This window comes from Aquarana catesbeiana, linkage group LG03 (assembly GCF_042186555.1).
Source record: "Aquarana catesbeiana isolate 2022-GZ linkage group LG03, ASM4218655v1, whole genome shotgun sequence".
In the NCBI taxonomy this organism is placed as follows: domain Eukaryota; kingdom Metazoa; phylum Chordata; class Amphibia; order Anura; family Ranidae; genus Aquarana; species Aquarana catesbeiana.
The window spans coordinates 660399303-660425639 of NC_133326.1; the positions used below are offsets into that span (position 1 = coordinate 660399303).

The 26337-nt window shown below is 38.5% G+C and overlaps 1 protein-coding gene across 1 annotated transcript; it reads right to left on the reverse strand.

Annotated features, from left to right (window-relative positions):
• Positions 1-862: 862 nt before the first annotated feature.
• Positions 863-26337, reverse strand: LOC141134068 (uncharacterized). Its single transcript, XM_073623654.1, has 3 exons — positions 25410-26337; positions 12821-12834; positions 863-1708 (listed from the first exon to the last, which is right to left on the reverse strand). Exons 1-3 carry the CDS (start codon positions 26335-26337, stop codon positions 863-865), a joined length of 1788 nt encoding a protein of 595 aa, XP_073479755.1.

Sequence of the window (26337 nt, forward strand, 5' to 3'; positions counted from 1 at the left end):
CCTGAGCTTCAATTCGCACCGCACATGTGTGAAACCAGGCTAAATGAGCAAGCTAAAGTTAGAAACTGGCTACCAATGCACAACTGCACCCGATTTAACACTCTCACTTTTAGTAAATTAACCCCTAAGTGTTAGAACTTTTCATTATACAAGTGACAAAACATGTTTCATTTTACATGTAAATCATTTAGCAATGTCTCATTCACAGATTATAGGCAATGTATAAAAGTACAGACACCAGAGATGTATTTTCATGTTCTTACACTTTTGTAATCTCATTTTTGTATTCATGCATTTTATTATGAAATGAAAAAAAATACAAAAGATGTTCAAAAAGAAAACAAAATGTTCTTCATGCAAGTATGAAATCTACACTAAAATAAAGCATTATGAATAATCTTTATCTAATTACAGCACAAAAGCTAATACATATTTTGAAAAGAGTCATAAAATGTACATTCTGCAAAGCAGTTCTCTCTTTTGTGGTCCATGTAGTATTTAAAGCTGATCTCTGGCTTTTAGTGATGTTTAAATAGTTTGTTTGGACCAACAGGGTGTAACAAACTATTTACATCACTAAGAGATGCAGCTGCTCTTAGCGCTGTATAAGCTGTATGTAGCCTCAGCTACAAGTGCTGTGTTCTGGCAATGAGGTGGGATCTTCCTGTCCCACACCCTGAACAAAAGCTGCTCAGCCATTCACAGGAAGCTTTGCATTTTGTGATATTAAATCCTCTGCTTCAGCCAGTCAGAGGAAGCTTTGCATTCATTCAGAAAATACAAAGCGGTCTGAGAGTGGTAAAGCAGTGCCAATGCATATCTTAGTGAAATGAATAATTTGTTTGGACCAGCTTGCTCCAAATTAAATATTGTAATTCAATAAAAGCTGGAGATCAGCTTTAAGCAGATATGTACAACATATGAAATATTTATAACATTCATATTTAACTAATTGAATCAGCTTCTTTTCCTTTGTGAATCCTCTGGTGTTGAGTAAGAGCTGACTTTTTAATAAAACACTTGTCACACTCCAAACATTTAAATGGTTTTTCTCCTGTGTGAACTTTTTGGTGTTCATTAAGAGTAGATTTTTGCCCAAAGCACTTGTCACATTCTGGGCATCTAAATGACTTTTGGCACATTCTGAACATCGATACGGTTTCTCTCCTGTGTGAACTCTTTGGTGTAGAGTAAGAGAATTTTTTTGCACAAAGCATTTGTCACATTCTGAACATCTAAATGGATTCTCTCCTGTGTGAATCTTCTTGTGTTGCATAAGATAAGAAATTTGTCTAAAGCATTGATCACATTCTGAGCACATAAATGGCTTTTCTCCAGTGTGAATCCTTTGGTGTTGCTTAAGTTTAGATTTTTCAGAGAAACATTTGTCACATTCTGAACATCTGAATGGCTTCTCTCCTGTGTGACTCCTTTGATGAGAAATAAGATTTGACTTCTTATAGCAACACATGTCACATTCTGGGCACTTAAATGTATTTTCTCCTTGGTGAATCTTCTTTCGGTGGTAAGAAAGAGACGTCGATCGTGAGAAGCTCTCAGTACATTCTGAACATCTATATGGTTTCTCTCCTGTGTGAATTCTCTGGTGTATAGTAAGACCTCCCTTTGATGAGAAACACTTATCACATTCTGAGCACCCAAATGGCTTCTCTCCTGTATGACTCCTCATGTGTATAATAAAATTTGTCTTTCTTGAGAAGTTCTTATCACATTTCAAACATTTAATCATGTTTTCCTTTTCTGGATCTTCTTCTGGTGGTATAGAAATGTCTTCTCTGAAAAGCACTTGTTCAATTCTGAGTACTGAAAAAGTCTTCTCGCCTGTGTTAATTCTCTGATGATTACTGAGCTTTCCTGAAGGATTTCTCATGGATCATATTGTGCTGATTAGGATCTATAGGAATATGAAAATACATTGTTATGGAACAAATATTGAATACAGATGAATATCAATTTGGGAATAACATTATGGAATTCTAAACCAGAATTTATTGTTTTCCAATCACAGTACATATGTATATATATATATATATATATATATATATATATATATATATATATATATATATATATATATATATATATATATATATATTGTCAAAAGTATTGGTACACCTGCCTTTACAAACACATGAACTTTTATGTCATCCCAGTCTTAGTCCATAGGGTTCAATATTGAGTTGGGCCTCCCTTTGCAGTTATAGCAGCTTCAAATTTTCTGGGAAGGCTGTCCACAAGGTTTAGGAGTGTGTCTATGGGAATGTTTGATCATTCTTCCAGAAGCGCATTTGTGAGGTCAGGGACTGATGTTGGATGAGAAGGCCTGGCTCACAGTCTCTGCTCTAATTTATCCCAAAGGTATTCTATTGGGTTGAGGTCAGGACTCTGTGCAGGCCAGTCAAGTTCCTTTACCCCAAACTTACTCATCTATGTCTCTATGGACCTTGCTTTGTGCACTGGTACAAATTATTTGGTGGAGGGGGGATTATGGTTTGGTGTTGTTTTACAGGGGTTGGGTTTGGCCTCTTTATTCCAATGAAGGAAACTCTTAAGGTGTCAGAAAACCAAAACACTTTGGACAATTTCATGCTCCTAATTTTGTGAGAACAGTTTGGGGATGGCCCTTTCTTGTTCCAACATGACTGCGCACCAGTGCACAAATGCGCTTCTGGAAGAATGGTCAAACATTCCCATAGACACACTCCTAACCCTTGTGGACAGCCTTCCCAGATGAGTTGAAGCTGTTATAGCTGCAAAGGTGGGACAACGCAGTATTGAATCCTACGGACTAAGACTGGGATGCCATTAAAGTTCATGTGCATGTAAAAGCAAATAACACAAATAACACAAATAAAATGTATGTCCTTTTTTCCCCCCAAAGATAGAGCTTTCTTTTGGTGGTATTTGATCACCTCTGCAGTTTTTATTTTTTGCACAATAAACAAAAAAATACCGAAAATTTTGAAAACAAAACAATATTTTTCACTTTCTGCTGTAAAACACATCCAGTAAAAATGTTTAAAATAACAAATTTCTTCTTAAATTTATGCCAATATGTATTGGTGTATGGTGTAACTTGCTACATATTTTTGGTAAAAAAAAAAATGTAGGGCGTTTTAGTCAACTAAAATGTACTGCAGATTTAGTCGACTAAATACGACTAAAACTATAATGCCCCGTACACACGGTCGGATTTTCCAAACCGTGTGTAGGCTCCATCACACATTTTACATTGGATTTTCCGACACCCAAAGTTTGAGAGCAGTATATAAAATTTTCCGACAACAAAATCCGTTGTCGGAAATTCCGATCGTGTGTACACAAATCCGACGGACAAAGTGCCACGCATGCTCAGAATAAATAAAGAGATGAAAGCTATTGGCCACTGCCCCGTTTATAGTCCCGACTTACGTGTTTTACGCCACCGTGTTTAGAACGATCGGATTTTCCGACAACTTTGTGTGACTGTATGTATGCAAGACAAGTTTGAGCCAACATCCGTCGGAAAAAATCCTAGGATTTTGTTGTCGGAATGTCCGATCAATGTCCGACTGTGTGTCAAAAGACTTATGCCCCGTACAAACGATCGGACTTTCCGACAACAAAACCGTGGAATTTTGTTCAAAGGTTGTTGGCTCCAACTTGTCTTGCATTCTTGCATACACACAGTCACACAAATATTGGCAAACAATTACGAATGTAGTGACGTACAAGACGTACGGCAAGCCGATAAAAAGGAAGTTTAATAGTCATGTGATAGCTTCATTACGAACGCTAGTTTTACAAGACCGAGCGCTTCCAACTCTTCCTTGATTCTGAGCATATGTGTTTGTACTTTGGACTTTTGTCTGACGGACTTGTGTACACACAATCGGAAAGTCCGACAACACACATTTGTTGGCTGAAAATTTGAGAGCATGCTAGCCAACATTTTTTGGTGGAAAGACCGCCAACAAATGTCTGATGGAGCATACATACGGTCGGACTTACCGCCAACAAGCTCATATGCAACATTTCCCGTCAGAAAATCGGATCGTGTGTATGTGGCATAAGACTAAAACTTTTTTCCCCTCTGTTCTCACCTTGTGATCTGGCCAGTAACACATCTCTTGTATTAGAATGCCCCTACTCTGGATGAAGGAGCACAGGGGGCACCTTTGGATGGCAGTATTGTCAGTCTAGGGGGAGGGGAGTGTTAGATGGACTAGTAGATTTAAATACACTAACAAACTGATGTCAAACTCTGGCTAATACTTTATAATTAGCTACAGCAAACATTTTTTTTTCTTTTGGGATAAATGTTTTACACAAATAAATAAAATAAAATCATTGTAAGCACCTCTGTCAGTGTTAAATGGTTTGCCTCATCCCTGTAACTGCAAGAGAGCTTGTTCTTTTGAAAAAGATTAGACTTATTGGCTGGATCACCAAACAAAAATAGAAGAAAGCAAGTCTAGAAAAAGAAAACCAATGCAGCCCTCTCATCTAAGAATTGTTAAACTGCATTACAAGAAATGTTTTCTTTTGGGTTTAATGCTGCTTTGAGATAAAATGTTTGGAATGATTCACCACCAAAATGAAAAAAAAAATAACACTCAAATTGGGAGAAATAGTCCTGGGGATGCAAGTTTTCAAAAATGATATTGTTCCTGTTTACTGTGGATGCTAGAGCATTTATATTTTCCCCCTCACGCCTCACATTTTTGTAAAATTTTGTAATTTTTTTTTATATCTTTTCATGTGACAACACTGAAGAAATAATTACACTTTGCTACAATGTAAAGTAGTGAGTGTACAGCTTGTATAACAGTGTAAGTTTCCTGTCCCATCAAAATAACTCAGCAGACAGCCATTAATGTCTAAACCACTGGCAACAAAAGTGAGTACACCCCTAAGTGAAAATGTCCAAATTGGGCCAAATTATCAATTTTCCCTCCCTGGTGTCATGTGACTTGTTACTGTTACAAGGTCTCAGGTGTGAATGGGGGGCAGGTGTGTTAAATTTGGTGTTATCGCTCTCAATCTCTCATAATGGTCACTGGAAGTTCAACATGGCACCTCATGGCAAAAAACTCTCTGAGCATCTGAAAAAAATAATTGTTGCTCTACATAACTATGGCCTAGGCTATAAGAAGATTGCAAAGACCCTGAAACGGAGCTGCAGCACAGTGGCCAAGACCATACAGCGGTTTAACAGGACATGTTCCACTCAGAACAAGCCTCATCATGGTCGACCAAAGAAGTTGAGTGCACGTGCTCAGCGTCATATCCAGAGGATGTCTTTGGGAAATAGACATATGAGTGCTGCAGAAGTGCTGCCAAGCATGTCTCCAGACCTAAACTCTATTGAGCATCTGTGGGGCATCCTCAAAATGAAGGCTGAGGAGTGCAAGGTCTCTAACATCCACCAGCTCTGTGATGTCGTCATTGAGAAGTGGAACCAGTGGCAACCTGTGAAGCTCTTTTAAACTCCATGCCCGAGAGGGTTAAGGCAGTGTTGGAAAATAATGGTGACCACACAAAATATTGACACTTTGGGCCAAATTTGGAAATTATTTATTTAGTTATTTTGAGGGGACAGCAAATTTACACTGTTATACAAGCTGTACACTCACTACTTTACAATGTAGCAAAGTGTAAGTTCTTCAGTGTTGTCACATGAAAATATATAATAAAATATTTACAAAAACGTGAGGGGCGTACTCACTTTTGTGAGATACTGGATAGATAGATAGATAGATAGATAGATAGATAGATAGATAGATAGATAGATAGATAGATAGATAGATAGATAGATAGATAGATAGATAGATAGATAGATAGATAGATAGATAGATAGATAGATAGATAGATAGATAGATAGATAGATAGATAGATAGATAGATGGTAAATTACAATTGGACACGTCACCCTTTTTCTAGGTAAATAATATATTTCTAAAGGTGCTATTGACAATAAATTTTCACCACATGTCAGTAACCACCCATGCAATCCATACATAAAAAGAAACCTAAACAAATAAGTTCAGAAATTAAGTTATGTGTATTAAAATGGAATGACACAGGTAAAAAAATTGAACACATTAAGAAAGGGAGCTGAAATCTTTCAGTAATGGTACTGGCAAACTTTGTATCAATGAAGGAAGGATGAATGAAAAAAATGTACCAATACATTCTTGATAAAAATCTGCTGCCATCTACCAGGATGATGAAGATGAAATGAGGGTAAACATTTCAATAAGACAATGATCCCAAACACAAAGCTAAGGAAACTCTCAATTGGGTTTAAAGAAAGAAAATAAAGCTGCTAGAATGTTCCAGCCAATCACCTAACTTAAATCCAATATAAAATCTATGGAAAGAACTAAAGATCAGAGTCCATAGAAGATGTCCATGAAACCTTCAAGATTTGAAGGCTGTTTGTGTGGAAGAATGGGCCAAAATCAAACCTGAGCAATGCATATGACTAGTTTCTCCATACAGGAGACATTTTGAAGCTGTCATTACCAGCAAAGTATTTTGTGCAAATTATTAAATACAATTCAGGTAGCTTGTTTAATACATTTTCCCTGTGTCATTCCAGGTTATTACATATAACTTAATTTCTGAACTTATTTTTTTTTTGTATGCATGGCTTGCATGGGTTGTTACTGACATGTGGTGTAAATGTAAAGTCAATAGCACATTTAGAAACAGATTTACCTAGAAAAATGGTGACGTGTTCAATACTTATTTTACTCACTGTATAAATCAAAAAATATTCACTGTTAACTGCGCCTTAAGACAGCTGTAATGTTGATATGAACAAAATCACAAATCTCAGATCCTAAGATAGAGAGATAGTTTCATATACTGTATATATTTATAGGAACTGTACAGTGATCTTCTCAAACCCTTCTGAATGACAGCTCAACACATAGATTGTTTTACTCCCAATCTCTCCCTCCATCACCACCGTGTCTCAGTAAATATATCTCCACCTTGCTTCAGTAATTATATGTATTATACATATTTCATGGGGACTGGTAGATATTTGGTTTACCTATTTTACAATATGCTCTATACAGTATATTATTCTTACAGGTGAGACCTAAGAGACACAGAGTGGTTAATTTACCAAAGGCAAATAGACTGTGCACTTTACTCTGCAAGTGCAGTTGCTCCAGAGCTTAGTAAATGAGCAGAAGCTCTGTGACTTCCATCATCCAATCATGTGCAAGTAAAAATTCATTTTTTTTCCTTACATGTGATTGGGTGTTCTTTGCAAAGTGAAGTTTTTATCTTGTTTACTAAGTTCTGGAGCACCTGCATAGTGCAACTGCACTCTGCAAAGTGCACAGTCTATTTGTCTTTAGTAAATCAACCCCCAGAGTCCGCTTGTAAAGTAAGAAAGTATAAATGTGAGAGGCAAGATCATGAATAAACAGTGATATATAACTTTCTAACATATGAATGTTACAACTAATGTGATACAATGTTGTGAATGTGAAGATATTAGTACAATATAAAAAAAATGATAACACTTATACAGTGAGGCTGATTTACTAAAATACGTGACAATTATCACCCAATAAGTTGTATGAATTTTACTTCAATTAGCAAGTCACGTAAAAATAAATTATGTTCACATATTTCTTCTGCACATGACTGACAATTTATTGTGTGAACATTCTAAGCTACAATAACCTTAAATAAATTTAGTAAATCAGCCTGCATGCTGGTGTATTTCTGTTACTATAGAACTTATATGCATTTTTAATTTGTACAGAAATTTGAGAAGACTGTGGGTCTTTACAAATCAGAGTTACCTGTGAAACACCTAACAAAACCATCACAAGTTCCAGTATGAATAAATGTCATTATAAAATGATGGTATATGGATATAAATATATCTGATCAGAAAGCCCAATGAATGCTTATTGATGAACAAATGTTAAATGTAATATTTGGGTGTAATACAAACAAGAAGTGTATCAAAAGACAGCAAAATGATCAAGATGAAATGGTCACAAATATATTTAAAAAAAACTAATACTTTTCAGTTTTAAAATGAAAAATGACATATGTTATGGAATCTTGTTGTATAGAAATTTCTAATAAAAAAACCCTACTATGTGAAGTATATACTGTATAATTTCTTATTGAGTCTGTTGCTTGGATTTTTTTGTATTGAAACCCAGCAGGAAAAACTGCTGCAATGTAGTCCACCAGCTAATACCATAGATCGTGGTTCAATGGTCCTAAACATATACAATCATCTAAACCATACCAATATACGATCAAGAAAAGTGTACCCACCTGGTATAAAGTAGTATAGGATCCTATAGTAGCTTCCTTAGTAGTTCCCTTCACCAGCAGTTCTTGTAAGTGACTGAGCCCAGCCTCACCTCTTATTTATTTCACCACCATTCACTAACATGTGCTCGCTTCCCATTGGTTAAAAAGGTGTGATCTACTTAACAAAAGGCATCTTCACAATCTACATAGATAGTTTCAGCTTCTCTTTGTTCAGCTCTCCGTCGCAGTTGCAGCCAGGACAAGTTCATTAACATTCTAATATGTAGCGGGAAGACTATAGGGGTGTACCTTCATTGAAAATGAATGGCCGTTGTCTCCCATCATTAGCATAAACAACAGGTAACACTAGACATATACTATAAATGACAAGAGAGACTGGAGATGGTTAAGCAATGTTTTGTGATCCTCAATAAGATTCAGTCACATGATCCTATGAGCTGTGTAACCATACTGTTCTGTCTCTGCAGATAAATGTCTATTTAGGCAGCCATTTGTAATGCTAAATTTATATTTAACTTAAAAAAAAAAAAGAAAATCACAGAGGAATTGCATGCAGAGAAACAAAATTAGTACCAGTTAGCTGACCATTTGGTTTAGGGGGTCGGTCTTGGTTCAATTCAGTAAACCCAACCTTAGTGGAAAATCCCAGTCAATGGAAGGTGAAACCTTGTAGTAAAATCTGCCTATTTTTTGAGCCAATAGGCGAACTACCTTAAAAAAAAGGCAATGGGTAGCTGGGCATTTCCATGGGGAACATTTTTTTCTTTTACTATCAGCAAGGCCTACCTATTACAGCATCTCAATCTGAATCATATCAGGTGGTTTCAGTTGTGATGTGTTTTTTTTCATCAAAAAATTATAGACCCACTTTGTCCTGCAGATAAAAAATGTACCTGTAGTCTGTTGAAGCTGCTCCTGTTGTCCCTGATACAAAACTATCCTGTCACCAGACAATGCACCATTTCCTTCAATGCAGCACACCACAACTCATGCTAGTACATTACCATGTGTTGTAATGCACTGCAAAGCATGGTGCACTGAGATACCATTCAATGTTTGTTAATAGGCGTTGTAGTAACACGCGCCTTAAAGTGTGCCTTACCGCTATGCATTGTACTGAAAAGGTGTGAATGGGCGCTTATTATTAGTACATGTGCTGCAATTATCTCATAAATATATGTGCTTTTAGTTTTGTTATCGAGCAGTTTGTAACACTTCCCTGAACATTACACCCCTTTAGGAGTAACATTCTAAACAACTTTTCTACATTTCATATTTTTACTTTCACACATCTAAAATTACTTTTCTACAGCCTATAAAATCCTTTTAAAAAATGACTGGAATTAAATACAAAAAACTTGTCAGTACTTCAATATGTATTATTATGTAGAATTCTCTCAAGTATTTGTTATAAATTATAATGAGTGGTTGAGTGGTTATATATATATATATATATATATATATATATATATATATATATATATATATATATATATTTAGCTTTCTGCTATAAAACATCCAAATAAAAAAATGTATTCTGCTACAAACTTTTGATAAAAAAATCCCAATAAGCCTATATTGGTTTGCACAAAAGTTATAGCATCCACAAGCTATGGGATATATTTATGGAATATTTAGTAATTTTTTTGTCCTAGTAATGGCAGCGATCAGCGACTTATACCGGGACTGCAACATTGCAGTGGACAAATCAGATACTTAGATGTTTGGATTTGTGCATAATATATAATATTTATAGTGGTTATCACACAAGTTGATAGTTCAAATTAGAGCGCATCAATAATTTTTATTAATATTTCACTTAAAGGTGTCTGAACACTCACGATTGATTGCAGCTTAATTTTTAGTTTCTATCACATTATAACAATTTGATTATTATTTATTTTCATTTCAGCGCTTGTGTTTTTCATTACATATTTATACCCACTATTTCAGTTATCACTTATAGCAGCAGTTATGGAAATATTTGAGTTTTTAGAAAAACGCACGGTTGTTTTAAAAGATGTTTTTTTAACTACACCGAACACAGAGATAGGTGATTTAGATACTAATTTTAGAAGATTTGGTCACTTGATGGAAAAGAAAGTTAGCCTCTGGTGGAATATAGCCACTCATGAGCAATATATTAAGGAAAATTTAGTCCCTAGAAGATTAAGATGGGAAGTTCCCATTAATGATGGTTTATTAGATCAAGATGCAGTAAATGAATGGTACCAATTCTTTAATGAAAAGAGTATGGATTTGGTGCACTTTATATTGAAAAGAAAGTAGAGGAAATTGATTATGATTAACCAGCAAATTGCAGATTGCAAATTAACATTGGAATCATTTAAAGATACAGCTCCATTTGCCACACTAACCAGGCAACTCAATAAGGTGCTAGAGCAGAAAGATGTAGAACTTAAAGAGAGGAAGAAAAGAAAGTATCTGAGAGATACTAATGATTATCAATTGGAACAGGTTTTCAATTGGCAGCTGAACCTTAAACAGGGTAAAACAGGGTCAACTACCCAATCTCCCGATAGAGCAGTCAGGTTTGTCTCTCCAAGGAGAGAAGAAAGATATAGAACCCTGGAAAGAAGATCAAAAACCCCTGATGGATCAAGATATGAGAGAGACTCTGGAATGGAACAAGAAAGAATATATAGGAAAGAAAATGGTCCAAGAACTCCAAAACCATGGTGGAAAAATCAAACTAAAAATAAGTCACCAAGAAGACCTTACTGGAAAAATAATGGAGAAAAAATCAGAGGCCCTACAATTCACCTTACAACAACCAGAGGCCCCACAATTCATCTTAAAATTATGAAAACTATTCACCCCATTATTATAATGGAAATGGAAGGAATTCTATGAATGGTAATCAAGGTAATCAACATCAGCAGTACTACAATAGGAGTGATTCTAGAGATTACCATACTAACCCTAATAGAAGTGAATCTAGAGATCACCCTCAATATCAAAATTATAATCAATATGATCAATATCAGTATGAATCAAGAAGGAGTCTAATACAGACCCAAAACAGATATGAACCATTAAGGGACTACAGAGATGAAGAACAGTCGTGTTCTTTTTTAGAACACCGCAGGAACGAGAATTTACAAAAAAGGGGATGTCGAGGAGGATTCATAATCCAAAAGAAAAATAGGACAATAGGTGAAGGCATCTACAATTTAAGTGGAATAGAACTAACAAGAGCTGAACTGACCACTCTAGATAAAGGACTGAAGTATGCCCCCAAAAGAAACCTCAACAAATTTGAGATGTATGTTGATATCCAAAAGTACACTAGAAAATTAAATATTAAGAAATACATGATTAACAACCCCCCAATGACTCAAACCACAATAATCGAAACACCAGGAAGAATTATGCATAGTAATTTGTGAAACAAGTCTTTGTTCAATCCTCCTGTTCACAAAAATGAACACATTGAGGTGTTCAAGAAGATGGTAAAGCAGGAATTGGATCAGCTGAAATTAAGACGATTATATGAACCTCATAATATCCGAACAGTAATAAAACAGTTGGAAAAAAATAAGGAAATTGTAGTTAGGCCTGCAGACAAAGGAGGGGCAATTGTTGTGTTATCTAAGGAGTATTATGTGATACCAACACATACTTAAAACTCAAGGGAAACCCGACTAAAGAATACAAACGTGAATTATCGGACTTAGTATTAAATGGTAGTGCCAAAAACATCCTAACAAAAAATGAATCAAAGTATCTAATACCAGATACTTTTAGAGTACGCATTATTTACACGGTGCCAAAAATACATAAAAATCTAGAATAGCCACCTGGCAGACCGATTATAAATGGCATACTATCAATTAATGCCAGATTGGGTGAATATGTAGATAAGTTCTTACAACCGTTGGTACCAAATACCAATGCCTATCTTAGGGATACTAAACATCTGATCCAAATATTGGACAATGTTGTTTTAAAACCAGGATAAATATTTGATTGCAACAGCAGATGTTGCTTCATTATACACAGTGATAGATCATAATGATGCGATTCAAGCGTCAAAATTGGCCATGAAAAAATTTAGTAATCTTATTTCTAAACAAAGAAGGTTTATCCTAAGATGTCTAGCCTTTGGAATACAGCACAATTATTTTTGGTACAATGCAGAATACTATAGATAACTTACTGGCATCGGGATGGGTGCTAAATACGCCCCAAGTGTTGCCAACATCTTTATGGCAAGTTGGGAGGAAGATGCCATATATTCTGATATGCCAGAAAACCTAATACTTTATAAAAGGTTTATAGATGACTGCATTGTTATCTGGAAAGGGGATGAGACAAGCCTTATCCAGATGTTTGACCGATTGAATGACAACCAGAAAAACATCAAGCTTACATATGAAATTAGTGATAGGGTGGCTCATTTCCTGGATCTAGAAATACAGATAGGCAATGGACTCATTAGCACTAAAACTTTTTTCAAGCCTGTAGAAAGAAATAGCTACATACCAACTGATAGCTGTCATCATGAACCATGGCTCATGAATATTCCGAAAGGACAGATGATATGCTTGAGAAGAAATTGCTCTGATAGTAAAGAATATCTTACACAGGCACATTGGATAGGAAAAAAATTCAAAGCTAAAGGGTACAATAAAGATTTTATTGAAGAAAAAATTCAAGAAGTTTATCAGATGCCAAGGAACTTATTGATCCAAGATAGGAATAAGGATGGCACACTAGACCACAATATTCCCTTGATAATTAATTACAGTGTCCAACACAAACAGGTTGAGCATATTATTAAAAAATATTGGCCCCTGCTAAAAGCTGATAAAGCTCTCCAGAATGTTTTACCTGACAAACCCCGTTTTATATACAGGCGAGTGCCAACTTTAAGGGACACAGTGGCAAAAAATGTCCCGGGAACCTCCGAAAAGAACAACAGAGCTAACATTCTTTCAGGGCAAAGGCTTTTACTCATGTAAAAGATGCAATGCTTGCCAAAATACTAATTTTAATGGACAAAGATGTACTAATTTTAAATCAACTAGCACTAATAAAGAATACAGAATTAAGAATTGTATCTCTTGTAGAACCGAAGGCGTGGTGTATGTTCTGCAATGTACATGTTCATTACAATATATAGGCAGAACAAAAAGGCCCATGTGGAAGCATATTAGGGAGCACATACAAAATATTAGGAATGCTTTTCCCAAGCATAGTGTCTCCAGACATTTCACAACACACCACAATAGAGATCCTACATGGCTCAAATTTTGGGCTATAGAAAGGTATAAACCACACTGGAGGGGTTCCAACAAAATTAGGGAATTAAGCAAAAATGAGTCCAGATGGATATTTGAGATGGGTACTCTTTCGCCTGGGGGGCTAAATATTGATTTCGATATCAATTGCTTTATATCAGATTATTAATGTGGTTTTCTCTCTGATTATAAATAATTGACTTTATTTAGTTTTATATTTTTTGGCATTGTTTATCTTGGCATTTTTTATCTTGGCATTTTTAATGATTGTATATACTTTAATGATTGTATATGCATTTTATTAATTTCAATATAAGTTTTTAATTTTTTTTAATGTTAATCTGTCAATATATACATTTTATCCATATTAGTCATTTAATGGCTTTTTTTTGTGATCAGGCTGTATATGCTTAGGGATTACACTTGATACTATTACTGTTAATGTATATGATATTTATTGTATGTGCTGTTTATATATCTATACATTAATTTAAAAGTTGCTCAAAACTATTGCAAACGGATTTGCTAAACGCACATAGATTCAATGACCAGCTCGTGTTTTACATTCAGGTGTAATATAATTGTGTAACACTAGAGGGAGTCCACTACATATGCAGTATTGTCTTTTATCTATACCTTGTTTTTAATTTCAAAATTTAATTATTGTATAAATAAAAATATGTGGAGATTCATGTATATACTATATGTTTGTTGTTTGGCCTAATGGAGCGGTATGATGATCCTGTGAAACAATCGCTGTCACTAGAGTTACCAGGATGCCGTTACACATAAATACTGAGACTATGGCATCTTAGGGATATCCTTGAGAAAGTCACTTGGTCTGTGATGTAACGCGTGGGAGGAGCCAGTGACAAGCTTTGCTGTTATGAGTTACGAGAACAGCAGCAGCGGCTCTGGAGGAGTCACGCTGTCAGTGTCTGACTGTTTTCCATTCATGCCTAAACACTTGCGAGGTTATGTGAGTGTATCATTTTGTGGTTATCTCTCTTCTGTGTTCCTTATCTGATCATTGCGCAATGATGTCTTTATTTTCTCTCGACATGAATCGTTTACATTGAGATTATAAGAAAGTGAAACCAAGCTCAAGCCATCAATTATTTACTCTTAACTTGGAAAAGACACTTTGAAGCTATTTATGTTTGTGAGGTTAACTATTAGGGATGAGCCGAACACCCCCCTGTTCGGTTCGCACCAGAACATGCGAACACGCGAACACCGTTAAAGTCTATGGGACACGAATATGAATAATCAAAAGTGCTAATTTTAAAGGCTTATATGCAAGTTATTGTCATAAAAAGTGTTTAGGGACCTGGGTCCTGCCCCAGGGGACATGGATCAATGCAAAAAAAAGTTTTAAAAATGGCCGTTTTTTCAGGAGCAGTGATTTTAATAATGCTTAAAGTCAAACAACAAAAGTGTAATATCCCTTTAAATTTCATAGCTGGGGGGTGTTTATAGTATGCCTGTAAAGGGGCGCATGTTTCCCGTGTTTAGAACAGTCTGACAGCAAAATGACATTTCGAAGGAAAAAACCCATTTAAAACTACTCGCGGCTATTGCATTGCCGACAATACACATAGAAGTTCATTGATAAAAAAGGCATTGGAATTCCCCACAGGGGAACCCACGAACCAAAACTTAAAAAAAAAAATGACGTGGGAGTCCCCCTAAATTCCATACCAGGCCCTTTAGGTCTGGTATGGATATTAAGGGGAACTCCGGCCAAAATTAAAAAAAAAAATGACATGGGGTTCCCCCTAAATTTCATACCAGACCCTTCAGGTCTGGTATGGATTAAATGCTTCTTCTTTCTTCTATCTTCCTTCATCTTCTTCTTCTTCTGGTTCTTCTGGTTCTTCCTCCGACATTCTCGTCCAGCATCTCCTCCGCGGCATCTTCTATCTTCTTCTCCTCGGGCCGCTCCACACCCATGGCATGGGGGGAGGCTCCCGCTCTTCTCTTCATCTTCTTCTTCATCTTCTTCTCTTCTTCCTTCTTCTCTTCTTCATTTTCTTCTCCGGGCCGCTCCGCCCCCAATGCTGGCATGGAGGGAGGCTCCCGCTGTGTGACGGCGTCTCCTCATCTGACGGTTCTTAAATAACGGGAGGCGGGGCCACCTGGTGACCCCGCCCCCCTTTGACGCACGGGACATGACGGGACTTCCCTGTGGCATTCCCCGTGACGTCACAGGGAAGTCCCATCAAGTTACCGTGCATCAGAGGGAGGCAGGGTCACTGGGGAGCCTCGCCCCCCGTTATTTAAGAAACGTCAGACGAGGAGACGCCGTCACACATCGGGAGCCTCCCTCCATGCCAGCATGGGTGCGGAGCGGCCCGGAGAAGAAAATGAAGAAGAGAAGAAGAGAAGAAAAGAAGAAGAGAAGAAGATGAAGAAGATGAAGAGAAGAGCGGGAGCCTCCCCCCATGCCATGGGTGCGGAGCGGCCCGAGGAGAAGATAGAAGATGCCGCGGAGGAGATTCTGGACGAGAACGCCGGAGTAAGAACCAGAAGAGCCAGAAGAACCAGAAGAAGAAGATGAAGGAAGATAGAAGAAAGAAGAAGCATTTAAATAAAGGAATTGTCAAAAACTGTCGCTTGTCATTTTTAACATTTTTGACAGTTTTTTAGTGAAATGGTAGGGGTAAGTACCCCCTTACCATTTCACACGGGGGGTGCCGGGATCTGGGGGTCCCCTTGTTAAAGGGGGCTTCCAGATTCCGATAAGCCCCCCGCCCGCAGACCCCACAACCACCGGCCAGGGTTGTGGGGATGAGGCCCTTGTCCTCATCAACATGGGGACAACGTGTTTTGGGGGGCTACCCCAAAGCACCCTCCCAATGTTGAGGGCATGTGACCTGGTACGGTTCAGGAGGGGGGGTGCTGCACTCTCGTCCCCCCCTCTTTTCCTGCGGCCCGCCAGATTGCGTGCTCGGATAAGGTTCTGGTATGGATTTTTGGGGGGACCCCACGCCGGGTTTTTTTGGCGCGGGGTTCCCCTTAAAATCCATACCAGACCTGAAGCGTCTGGTATGGAATTTAGGGGGAACCCCACGTCATTTTTTAAAAAAATTTTGGCCGGGGTTCCCCTTAATATCCATACCAGACCTGAAGGGCCTGGTATGGAATTTAGGGGGACTCCCACGTCATTTTTTTTTTAAATTTTGGTTCGGGGTTTCCCTGTGGGGAATTCCCATGCCGTTTTTATCAATGAACTTCTATGTGTATTGTCGGCAATGCAATAGCCGCGAGTAGTTTTAAATGGGTTTTTTCCTTCGAAATGTCATTTTGCTCTCAGACTGTTCTAAACACGGGAAACATGCGCCCCTTTACAGGCATACTATAGACACCCCCCAGCTACAAAATTTAAAGGAATATTACACTTTTATTGTTTGACTTTAAGCATTATTAAAATCACTGCTCCTGAAAAAACAGCTGTTTTTAAAACTTTTTTTTGCATTGATCCATGTCCCCTGGGGTAGGACCCGGGTCCCCAAACACTTTTTATGACAATAACTTGCATATAAGCCTTTAAAATTAGCACTTTTGATTTCTCCCATAGACTTTTAAAGGGTGTTCCGCGGCATTCGAATTTGCCGCGAACACTCCAAATTGTTCGCTATTCGGTGAACTTGCGAACAGCCAATGTTCGAGTCGAACATGAGTTCGACTCGAACTCGAAGCTCATCCCTATTAACTATCAGGCTGAATACCAACTTTACTGAGCTTAACCCTTTCAAAACCCTTTCAATGTAGTTGCAATGTAGTCCCCGTGACGTCACAGGGAATGCCACAGGGAAGTCCCATCATGTCCCGTGCGTCGGGGGGGCAGGGTCACCGGGTGGCCCGGCCCCCGTTATTTAAGAACCGTCAGAAGAGGATACGCGTCACACAGCGGGAGCCTCCCACCATGCCAGCATGGATGCGGAGCAGCCCGGAGAAGAAGATGAAGAAGAGAAGAAGATGAAGAGAAGAGCGGTAGCCTCCCCCCATGCCATGGGTGCGGAGCGGCCCGAGGAGAAGAAGATAGAAGACGCCGTGGAGGAGATGCTGGACGAGAACACTGGAGGAAGAACCAGAAGAAGAAGGTGAAGGAAGATAGAAGAAAGAAGAAAGAAGAAGCATTTAAATAAAGGAATTGTCAAAAACTGTCTGTTGTCATTTTTAACATTTTTGACAGTTTTTTAGTGAAATGGTAGGGGTACTTTTGTACCCCCTTACCATTTCACATGGGGGGGCTGGGATCTGGGGGTCCCCTTGTTAAAGGGGGCTTCCAGATTCCGATAAGCTCCCCACCCGCAGACCCCCACAACCACCGGCCAGGGTTGTGGGGATGAGGCCCTTGTCCTCATCAACATGGGGACAAGGTGTTTTGGGGGGCTACCCCAAAGCACCCTCCCAATGTTGAGGGCATGTGGCCTGGTACAGTTCAGGAGGGGGGGCGCTCTCTCGTCCCCCCTCTTTTCCTGCTGCCTGCCAGGTTGCGTGCTCGGATAAGGGTCTGGTATGGATTTTTGGGGGGACCCCACGTCATTTTTTTAAAAAATTTTGGCCGGGGTTCCCCTTAATATCCATACCAGACCTGAAGGGCCTGGTATGGAATTAATGGGGACCCCACGTCATTTTTTTTTTATTTTGGTTCGGGGTTCCCTTGTGGGGAATTCCCATGCCGTTTTTATCAATGAACTTTTATGTGTATTGTCAGACCGGCAATGCAATAGCCACGAGTAGTTTTAAATGACTTTTTTTCCTTTGAAATGTCATTTTGCTGTCAGACTGTTCTAAACACGGGAAACATGCGCCCCTTTACAGGCATACTATAGACACCCCCCAGCTACGAAATTTAAAGGGATATTGCACTTTTATTGTTTGACTTTAAGCATTATTAAAATCACTGCTCCTGAAAAAACGGACGTTTTTAAAACTTTTTTTTGCATTGATCCATGTCCCCTGGGGCAGGACCCAGGTCCCTAAACACTTTTTATGACAATAACTTGCATATAAGCCTTTAAAATTAGCACTTTGGATTTCTCCCATAGACTTTTAAAGGGTGTTCCGCGGCATTCGAATCTGCCGCAAACACCCCAAATTGTTCGCTGTTCGGCAAATTTGCTAACAGCCGATGTTCGAGTCGAACATGAGTTTGACTCGAACTCACAGCTCATTCCTATTCAATAGCCTTACATGGGAGTACCTGGCTGAGCTCTTACCACGCTATGGGCTCCATGGAGAATTTTTTCATACCTTTAAGGCCATTTACACTAACCCTCAAACCAGAGTACGCATCCCAGGTTGCAACTCAGATTTCTTTAAAGTAGGCAAAGGCACCCCTCAAGGTTGCCCACTTTCACCACTCCTGTTTGCTCTTGCAATGAAACCCCTAGCATCAGCCATCCTTGGAGCTCCAGACATTACAGGATATACCAAAGTGGGATCCCAATACAAACTCAGTATGTACGCGGATGACATGTTACTGTTTATTACCAACCCTCCCTCCCAAATTTACTACAGACATTACATGATTTCTCTGCCCTTTCAGGTCTCACTATAAATATAACTAAATCTATAGGAATGCCCATCTCACCACAGATTTACAGACATTGTTTTTAAAAAATTACCCCCCTTTGACTGCTAAACTCAGCAAACACTGAAACTCTGGAGGTCATATAATTTATCATTTTTGGGCAGGGTTACTGCGGCAAAGATGACAGTCCCTCCAAAATTGTTATAACTCTCCCCATTAAAATCACTAAAGCCTTTGTAGAGTCTTTTCAACAAGACCTAAATAACTTTATTTGGGCAGACTCCCCCCCAGACTATCCAAAACAGTATTATATACCTCAGCACATAGAGGAGGACTGGGGGCCCCTAACCTATGGCACTACTATCTGGCATAAAGATTCTCACAATTAGCTCAGTGGCATATATTTAGTTCTAGGGTGCCTTGGGTACAAATTGAATCGGATTCAATCCTCCTGTATTGTCTCCCTGGTCTCCTTTGGGCAGGCGGAGCTTCTCCGTTAACATTAAACCTTTAAACATTATAGTCGCTCAATCGCTACAATTTTAGCAAGGTTATCAGCACAAATACGCACTTTCCCCTCAGGCCCCCCCTCTTGAAGCCTTCCTAGGTGACCCAATGTTTCCCCTCTGGCTTCTCTAAAACCCATGGTTTTACCTGATGAATTTCTACTGGGGTTCTTTCTCTACATACATAAACTTGTAGAAGACTCGACATTCTCCTTCCAAACCCTGCAGTCCAAATATCACATACCAAATAGTGAAATTTTCCATTACCTTCAAATAAAACACTTTTACTCATCTCGTTTTAAAATTGACTCTGTCTCAAATCTAACTCAATACGAACTCATTTGTATGAAGAGAATCCCAAAGGGAAAAGACTTAGCAATATATTCATCCCTCAACGACCGTAACTCCACTGATAAGATATTATATTGGTCTAAATGGGAATCCGAATGCTCTTTAGAACCTAAGATCTTAGATTGGGACATATGTATAGATAACCTTAAAAAATGCACGGGATCTCTGAACGTCAGGGAGACTATGATAAAACTCTTCACAAGATGGTACCAGACCCCAACTAGAGTTCATAAATTTTTCCCCACAGTATCTCTCCTGTGCTTTAGAGGGTGTCAGACCTTGGGCTCATTTCTCCACTTATTGTCCCCATGTCCCCCAATCTAGAGAAAACTGACCTCCATTGCGTCTATAACCACATAGTTACATAGTTACATAGTAGGTGAGGTTGAAAAAAGACACAAGTCCATCAAGTCCAACCTATGTGTGTGATTATGTGTCAGTATTTCATTACATATCCCTGTATGTTGCGGTCATTCAGGTGATTATCTAATAGTTTCTTGAAGCTATCAATGCTCCCCGCTGAGACCACCACCTGTGGAAGGGAATTCCACATCCTTGCCGCTCTTACAGTAAAGAACCCTCTACGTAGTTTAAGGTTAAACCTCTTTTCTTCTAATTGTAATGAGTGGCCATGAGTCTTATTAAACTCTCTTCTGCGAAAAAGTTTTATCCCTATTGTGGGGTCACCAGTACAGTATTTGTAAATTGAGATCATATCCCCTCTCAAGCGTCTCTTCTCCAGAGAGAATAAGTTCAGTGCTCGCAACCTTTCCTCATAACTAAGATCCTCCAGACCCTTTATTAGCTTTGTTGCCCTTCTTTGTACTCGCTCCATTTCCAGTACATCCCTCCTGAGGACTGGTGCCCAGAACTGGACAGCATACTCCAGGTGCGGCCGGACCAGAGTCTTGTAGAGCGGGAGAATTATCGTTTTATCTCTGGAGTTGATCCCCCTTTTAATGCATGCCAATATTCTGTTTGCTTTATTAGCAGCAGCTTGGCATTGCATGCCATTGCTGAGCCTATCATCTACTAGGACCCCCAGGTCCTTTTCCATCCTAGATTCCCCCAGAGGTTCTCCCCCCAGTGTATAGATTGCATTCATATTTTTGCCACCCAAATGCATTATTTTACATTTTTCTACATTGAACCTCATTTGCCATGTAGTCGCCCACCCCATTAATTTGTTCAGGTCTTTTTGCAAGATTTCCACATCCTGCGGAGAAGGTATTGCCCTGCTTAGCTTAGTATCATCTGCAAATACAGAGATTGAACTGTTTATCCCATCCTCCAGGTCGTTTATAAACAAATTAAATAGGATTGGTCCCAGCACAGAACCCTGGGGAACCCCACTACCCACCCCTGACCATTCTGAGTACTCCCCATTTATCACCACCCTCTGAACACGCCCTTGTAGCCAAGTTTTCAATCCATGTACTCACCCTATGGTCCATGCCAACGGACCTTATTTTGTACAGTAAACGTTTATGGGGAACTGTGTCAAATGCTTTTGCAAAATCCAGATACACCACATCTACGGGCCTTCCTTTATCTAGATGGCAACTCACCTCCTCATAGAAGGTTAATAGATTGGTTTGGCAAGAAGGATTCTTCATGAATCCATGCTGATTACTGCTAATGATATCATTCTTATTACTAAAATAAGAATTTTAAAATTATCATCCCCTCCAAGAGTTTACATACTATTGATGTTAGGCTAACTGGTCTGTAATTCCCAGGGATGTTTTTTGGGCCCTTTTTAAATATTGGTGCTACATTGGCTTTTCTCCAATCAGCTGGTACCATTCCAGTCAATAGACTGTCTGTAAAAATTAGGAACAACGGTCTGGCAATCACCTGACTGAGTTCCCTAAGTACCCTCGGATGCAAGCCATCTGGTCCCGGTGATTTATTAATGTTAAGTTTCTCAAGTCTAATTTTAATTCCGTCCTCTGTTAACCATGTAGGTGCTTCCTGTGTTGTGTCATGAGGATAAACACTGCAGTTTTGGTTACTGAAGCCCCCCGATTCACTCGTGAATACTGAGGAGAAGAATAAATTCAATACCTTTGCCATCTCCCATCCTTTGTAACCAGATGTCCTTCCTCATTCTTTATGGGGCCAATATGGTCTGTCCTCCCTTTTTTACTGTTTACATACTTAAAGAATTTCTTGGGATTTTTTTTGCTCTCCTCCGCTATGTGTCTTTCATGTTCTATCTTAGCCGTCCTAATTGCACCCTTACATTTCTTATTGCAGTCTTTATAAAGTCTGAATGCTGAGGATGATCCCTCAACCTTGTATTTTTTGAAGGCCTTCTCCTTTGCTTTTATATGCATTTTTACATTGGAGTTAAGCCATCCAGGATCACAGGGGTTCAGCTTTCCCTTAATCCATCCCACTGTCTATTGTTTTCTCCCATAGTAGAAGCTACCACTCTTCAAATGAGACTGATTCACACAATCAGTGTGGCCATTCATTGGGTGGTTGGTGTGCATTGGAGAAATCCCTTGGTTCCACTACTTCAAGTTAAACTCAGGGTAGAATCTGTTAGCAGAGTAGAAAAACTTTTCCACACCTTGTATCACACTATGCCTTATTACGAATTAAAATGGGCTCCTTGGTTTGATAATTCCAGTCAATAGACTGTCTGTAAAAATTAGGAACAACGGTCTGGCAATCACCTGACTGAGTTCCCTAAGTACCCTCGGATGCAAGCCATCTGGTCCCGGTGATTTATTAATGTTAAGTTTCTCAAGTCTAATTTTAATTCCGTCCTCTGTTAACCATGTAGGTGCTTCCTGTGTTGTGTCATGAGGATAAACACTGCAGTTTTGGTTACTGAAGCCCCCCGATTCACTCGTGAATACTGAGGAGAAGAATAAATTCAATACCTTTGCCATCTCCCATCCTTTGTAACCAGATGTCCTTCCTCATTCTTTATGGGGCCAATATGGTCTGTCCTCCCTTTTTTACTGTTTACATACTTAAAGAATTTCTTGGGATTTTTTTTGCTCTCCTCCGCTATGTGTCTTTCATGTTCTATCTTAGCCGTCCTAATTGCACCCTTACATTTCTTATTGCAGTCTTTATAAAGTCTGAATGCTGAGGATGATCCCTCAACCTTGTATTTTTTGAAGGCCTTCTCCTTTGCTTTTATATGCATTTTTACATTGGAGTTAAGCCATCCAGGATCACAGGGGTTCAGCTTTCCCTTAATCCATCCCACTGTCTATTGTTTTCTCCCATAGTAGAAGCTACCACTCTTCAAATGAGACTGATTCACACAATCAGTGTGGCCATTCATTGGGTGGTTGGTGTGCATTGGAGAAATCCCTTGGTTCCACTACTTCAAGTTAAACTCAGGGTAGAATCTGTTAGCAGAGTAGAAAAACTTTTCCACACCTTGTATCACACTATGCCTTATTACGAATTAAAATGGGCTCCTTGGTTTGATAATTGAAATACTTTTGAATAAACCACCATAATGATCAACATTATATGTCTCCTTCAATATTAAAGTTTTTACTATCTATTCACAAAATAATTGTACCATCAGCATTATTTTTGCAATTATACTTGTTATAATTTTCTATTGCAAATTTCTCTGTAGCACCTTTGAAACTTTCTAATAAAAGTTTGTAAACTAAAAGCAAAATATCAAAAAAAAAATTGTTCCATGACATCGATCTGGTCCTTCAAGGCCATAGAGTTGATCAAAGAGTATCTACTTTTTGATAACCTATGGAAGCAGCCGGCTGCACAGTCAAATATTTGCTCAATGAACTGGCAGAAATGGTAAGCCTTAGAAATACTGGAGAGCGTTTTTTTGCAAAAAACATTTTTTCCTTTACAAAAAACATTTTTTTTACTTAACTTTTTTATCACACATGATGTTTTTTAGGTGACAGGTTCTCTTTAATTAGACTTTTAGACCCTGCATGTCTCCTTTGGACTCCATTGAATGTTTTGCAATGCAATTTGCATTGCAAAACATTACTTGCCAACTAGCCTAGCCAGGGAACACCTATATGCTGACCCGGAAGTGACGTCACAGACGTTGCTTTCCAGGTCACAGCAAGAAGGGGAGGAGAGCAGATGTGTGTCTCCTTTGGGGGAGAAGCCACTGGTCCTGCAGATGGGCAAGCAGAGCCCATAAAGCATGGTGGGAGGAGAGCGCGGGGGCACCAGTACTGGGGGGGGTGTGAGCAGTTTCTGTGAGCACTGTCAGTTTCACACACAATCTCTGTGGCTGTAGGATTGTGTGTTAAACCCCATGCTGTCAGGTCTGTAAGATGTACGGACCTGGCAGCAAAAGGGTTAAGAGGTTGCTTTACTAAAACTGGAGAGTGCAAAAACTAGTGCAGATTCAACTTTTTTCAGCTTTTTTTCAAAGCTTAAATGAGCAAGCTAAAGTTAGAAACTGGCTACCTTGCACAACTGCACCAGATTTAACACTCTCACTTTTAGTAAATTAACGCCTAAGTGTTAGAACTTTTTATTATACAAGTGACAAAATGTGTTTCTTTTTACATAGGAATCATTCAGCAATGCCTCATTCACAGATTATAGGCAATGTAGAAAAGTACAGACACCATAGATGTATTTTTATGTTCTTACACTTTTGTAATCTCATGTTTTTGTATTCATGCATTTTATTATGAAATGAAAAAAAAATACAAAAGACGTTTAAAAAGAAAACAAAATGTTCTTCATGCAAGTATGAAATCTACACTGAAATTACGCATTATGAATAATCTTTATCTAATTAGAGCACAAAAGCTAATACATATTTTGAAAAGAGTCATAAAATGTACATTCTGCAAAGCAGTTCTCTCTTTTGTGGTCATTGTAGTATTTAAAGCTGATCTCCTGCTTTTAGTGATGTTTAAATAGTTTGTTTGGACCAACAGGGTGTAACAAACTATTTACATCACTAAGACATGCAGCTGCTCTTAGCGCTGTATAAGCTGTATGTAGGCTTAGCTACAAGTGCTGTGTTCTGGCAATGAGGTGGGATCTTCCTGTCCCACACCCTGAACAAAAGCTGCACAGCCATTCACAGGAAGCTTTGCATTTTCTGAAAGAATACAAAGCTTTCTCCGATTGACTGAGGTGCAGAGGTGGGCGGATGATATTAAATCCTCTGCCTCAGCCAGTCAGAGGAAGCTTTGCATTCATTCAGAAAATACAAAGCTGTCTGAAAGTGGTAAAGCAGTGCCAATGCATATCTTAGTGAAATGAATAGTTGTTTGGACCAACTTGCTCCAAATTAAATATTGTAATTCAATAAAAGCTGGAGATCAGCTTTAAGCAGATATGTACTACATATGAATTATTTATAACATTCATATTTAACTAATTGAATTAACTTCTTTTCCTTTGTGAATCCTCTGGTGTTGAGTAAGAGCTGACTTTTTAATAAAACACTTGTCACACTCCAAACATTTAAATGGTTTTTCTCCTGTGTGAACTTTTTGGTGTTCATTAAGAGTAGATTTTTGCCCAAAGCACTTGTCACATTCTGGACATCTAAATGACTTCTCTCCTGTGTGAACTTTTTGGTGTTGAGTTAAACACCATTTTGTCACAAAGCATTTGTCACATTCCGAACATCTATACGGTTTCTCTCCTGTGTGAACTCTTTGGTGTAGAGTAAGAGAATTTTTTTGCACAAAGCATTTGTCACATTCTAAACATCTAAATGGCTTCTCTCCTGTGTGAATCTTCTTGTGTTGCATAAGATGGGTAATTTGTCTAAAGCATTGGTCACATTCTGAGCACATAAATGGCTTTTCTCCAGTGTGAATCCTTTGGTGTTGCTTAAGTTTAGATTTTTCAGAGAAACATTTGTCACATTCTGAACATCTGAATGGCTTCTCTCCTGTGTGACTCCTTTGATGAGAAATAAGTTGTGACTTCTTATAGCAACACATGTCACATTCTGGGCACTTAAATGTATTTTCTCCTTGGTGAATCTTCTTTCGGTGGTAAGAAAGAGATGTCGATTGTGAGAAGCTCTCAGTACATTCTGAACATCTATATGGTTTCTCTCCTGTGTGAATTCTCTGGTGTATAGTAAGAACTCCTTTTGATGAGAAACACTTATCACATTCTGAGCACCCAAATGGCTTCTCTCCTGTATGACTCCTCATGTGTATAATAAAATTTGTCTTTCTTGAGAAATTCTTATCACATTCCAAACATTTAATCATGTTTTCCTTTTCTGGATCTTCTTCTGGTGGTATAGAAATGTCTTCTCTGAAAAGCACTTGTTCAATTCTGAGTATTGAAAAAGTCTTCTCGCCTGTGTTAATTCTCTGATGATTACTGAGCTTTGCTGACGGATTTCTCAT

Coding starts and splice junctions, on each gene's coding strand:
- LOC141134068 (XM_073623654.1), bottom strand. CDS start 26,337: ATGAGAAATCCGTCAGCAAAGCTCAGTAATCATCAGAGAATTAACACA.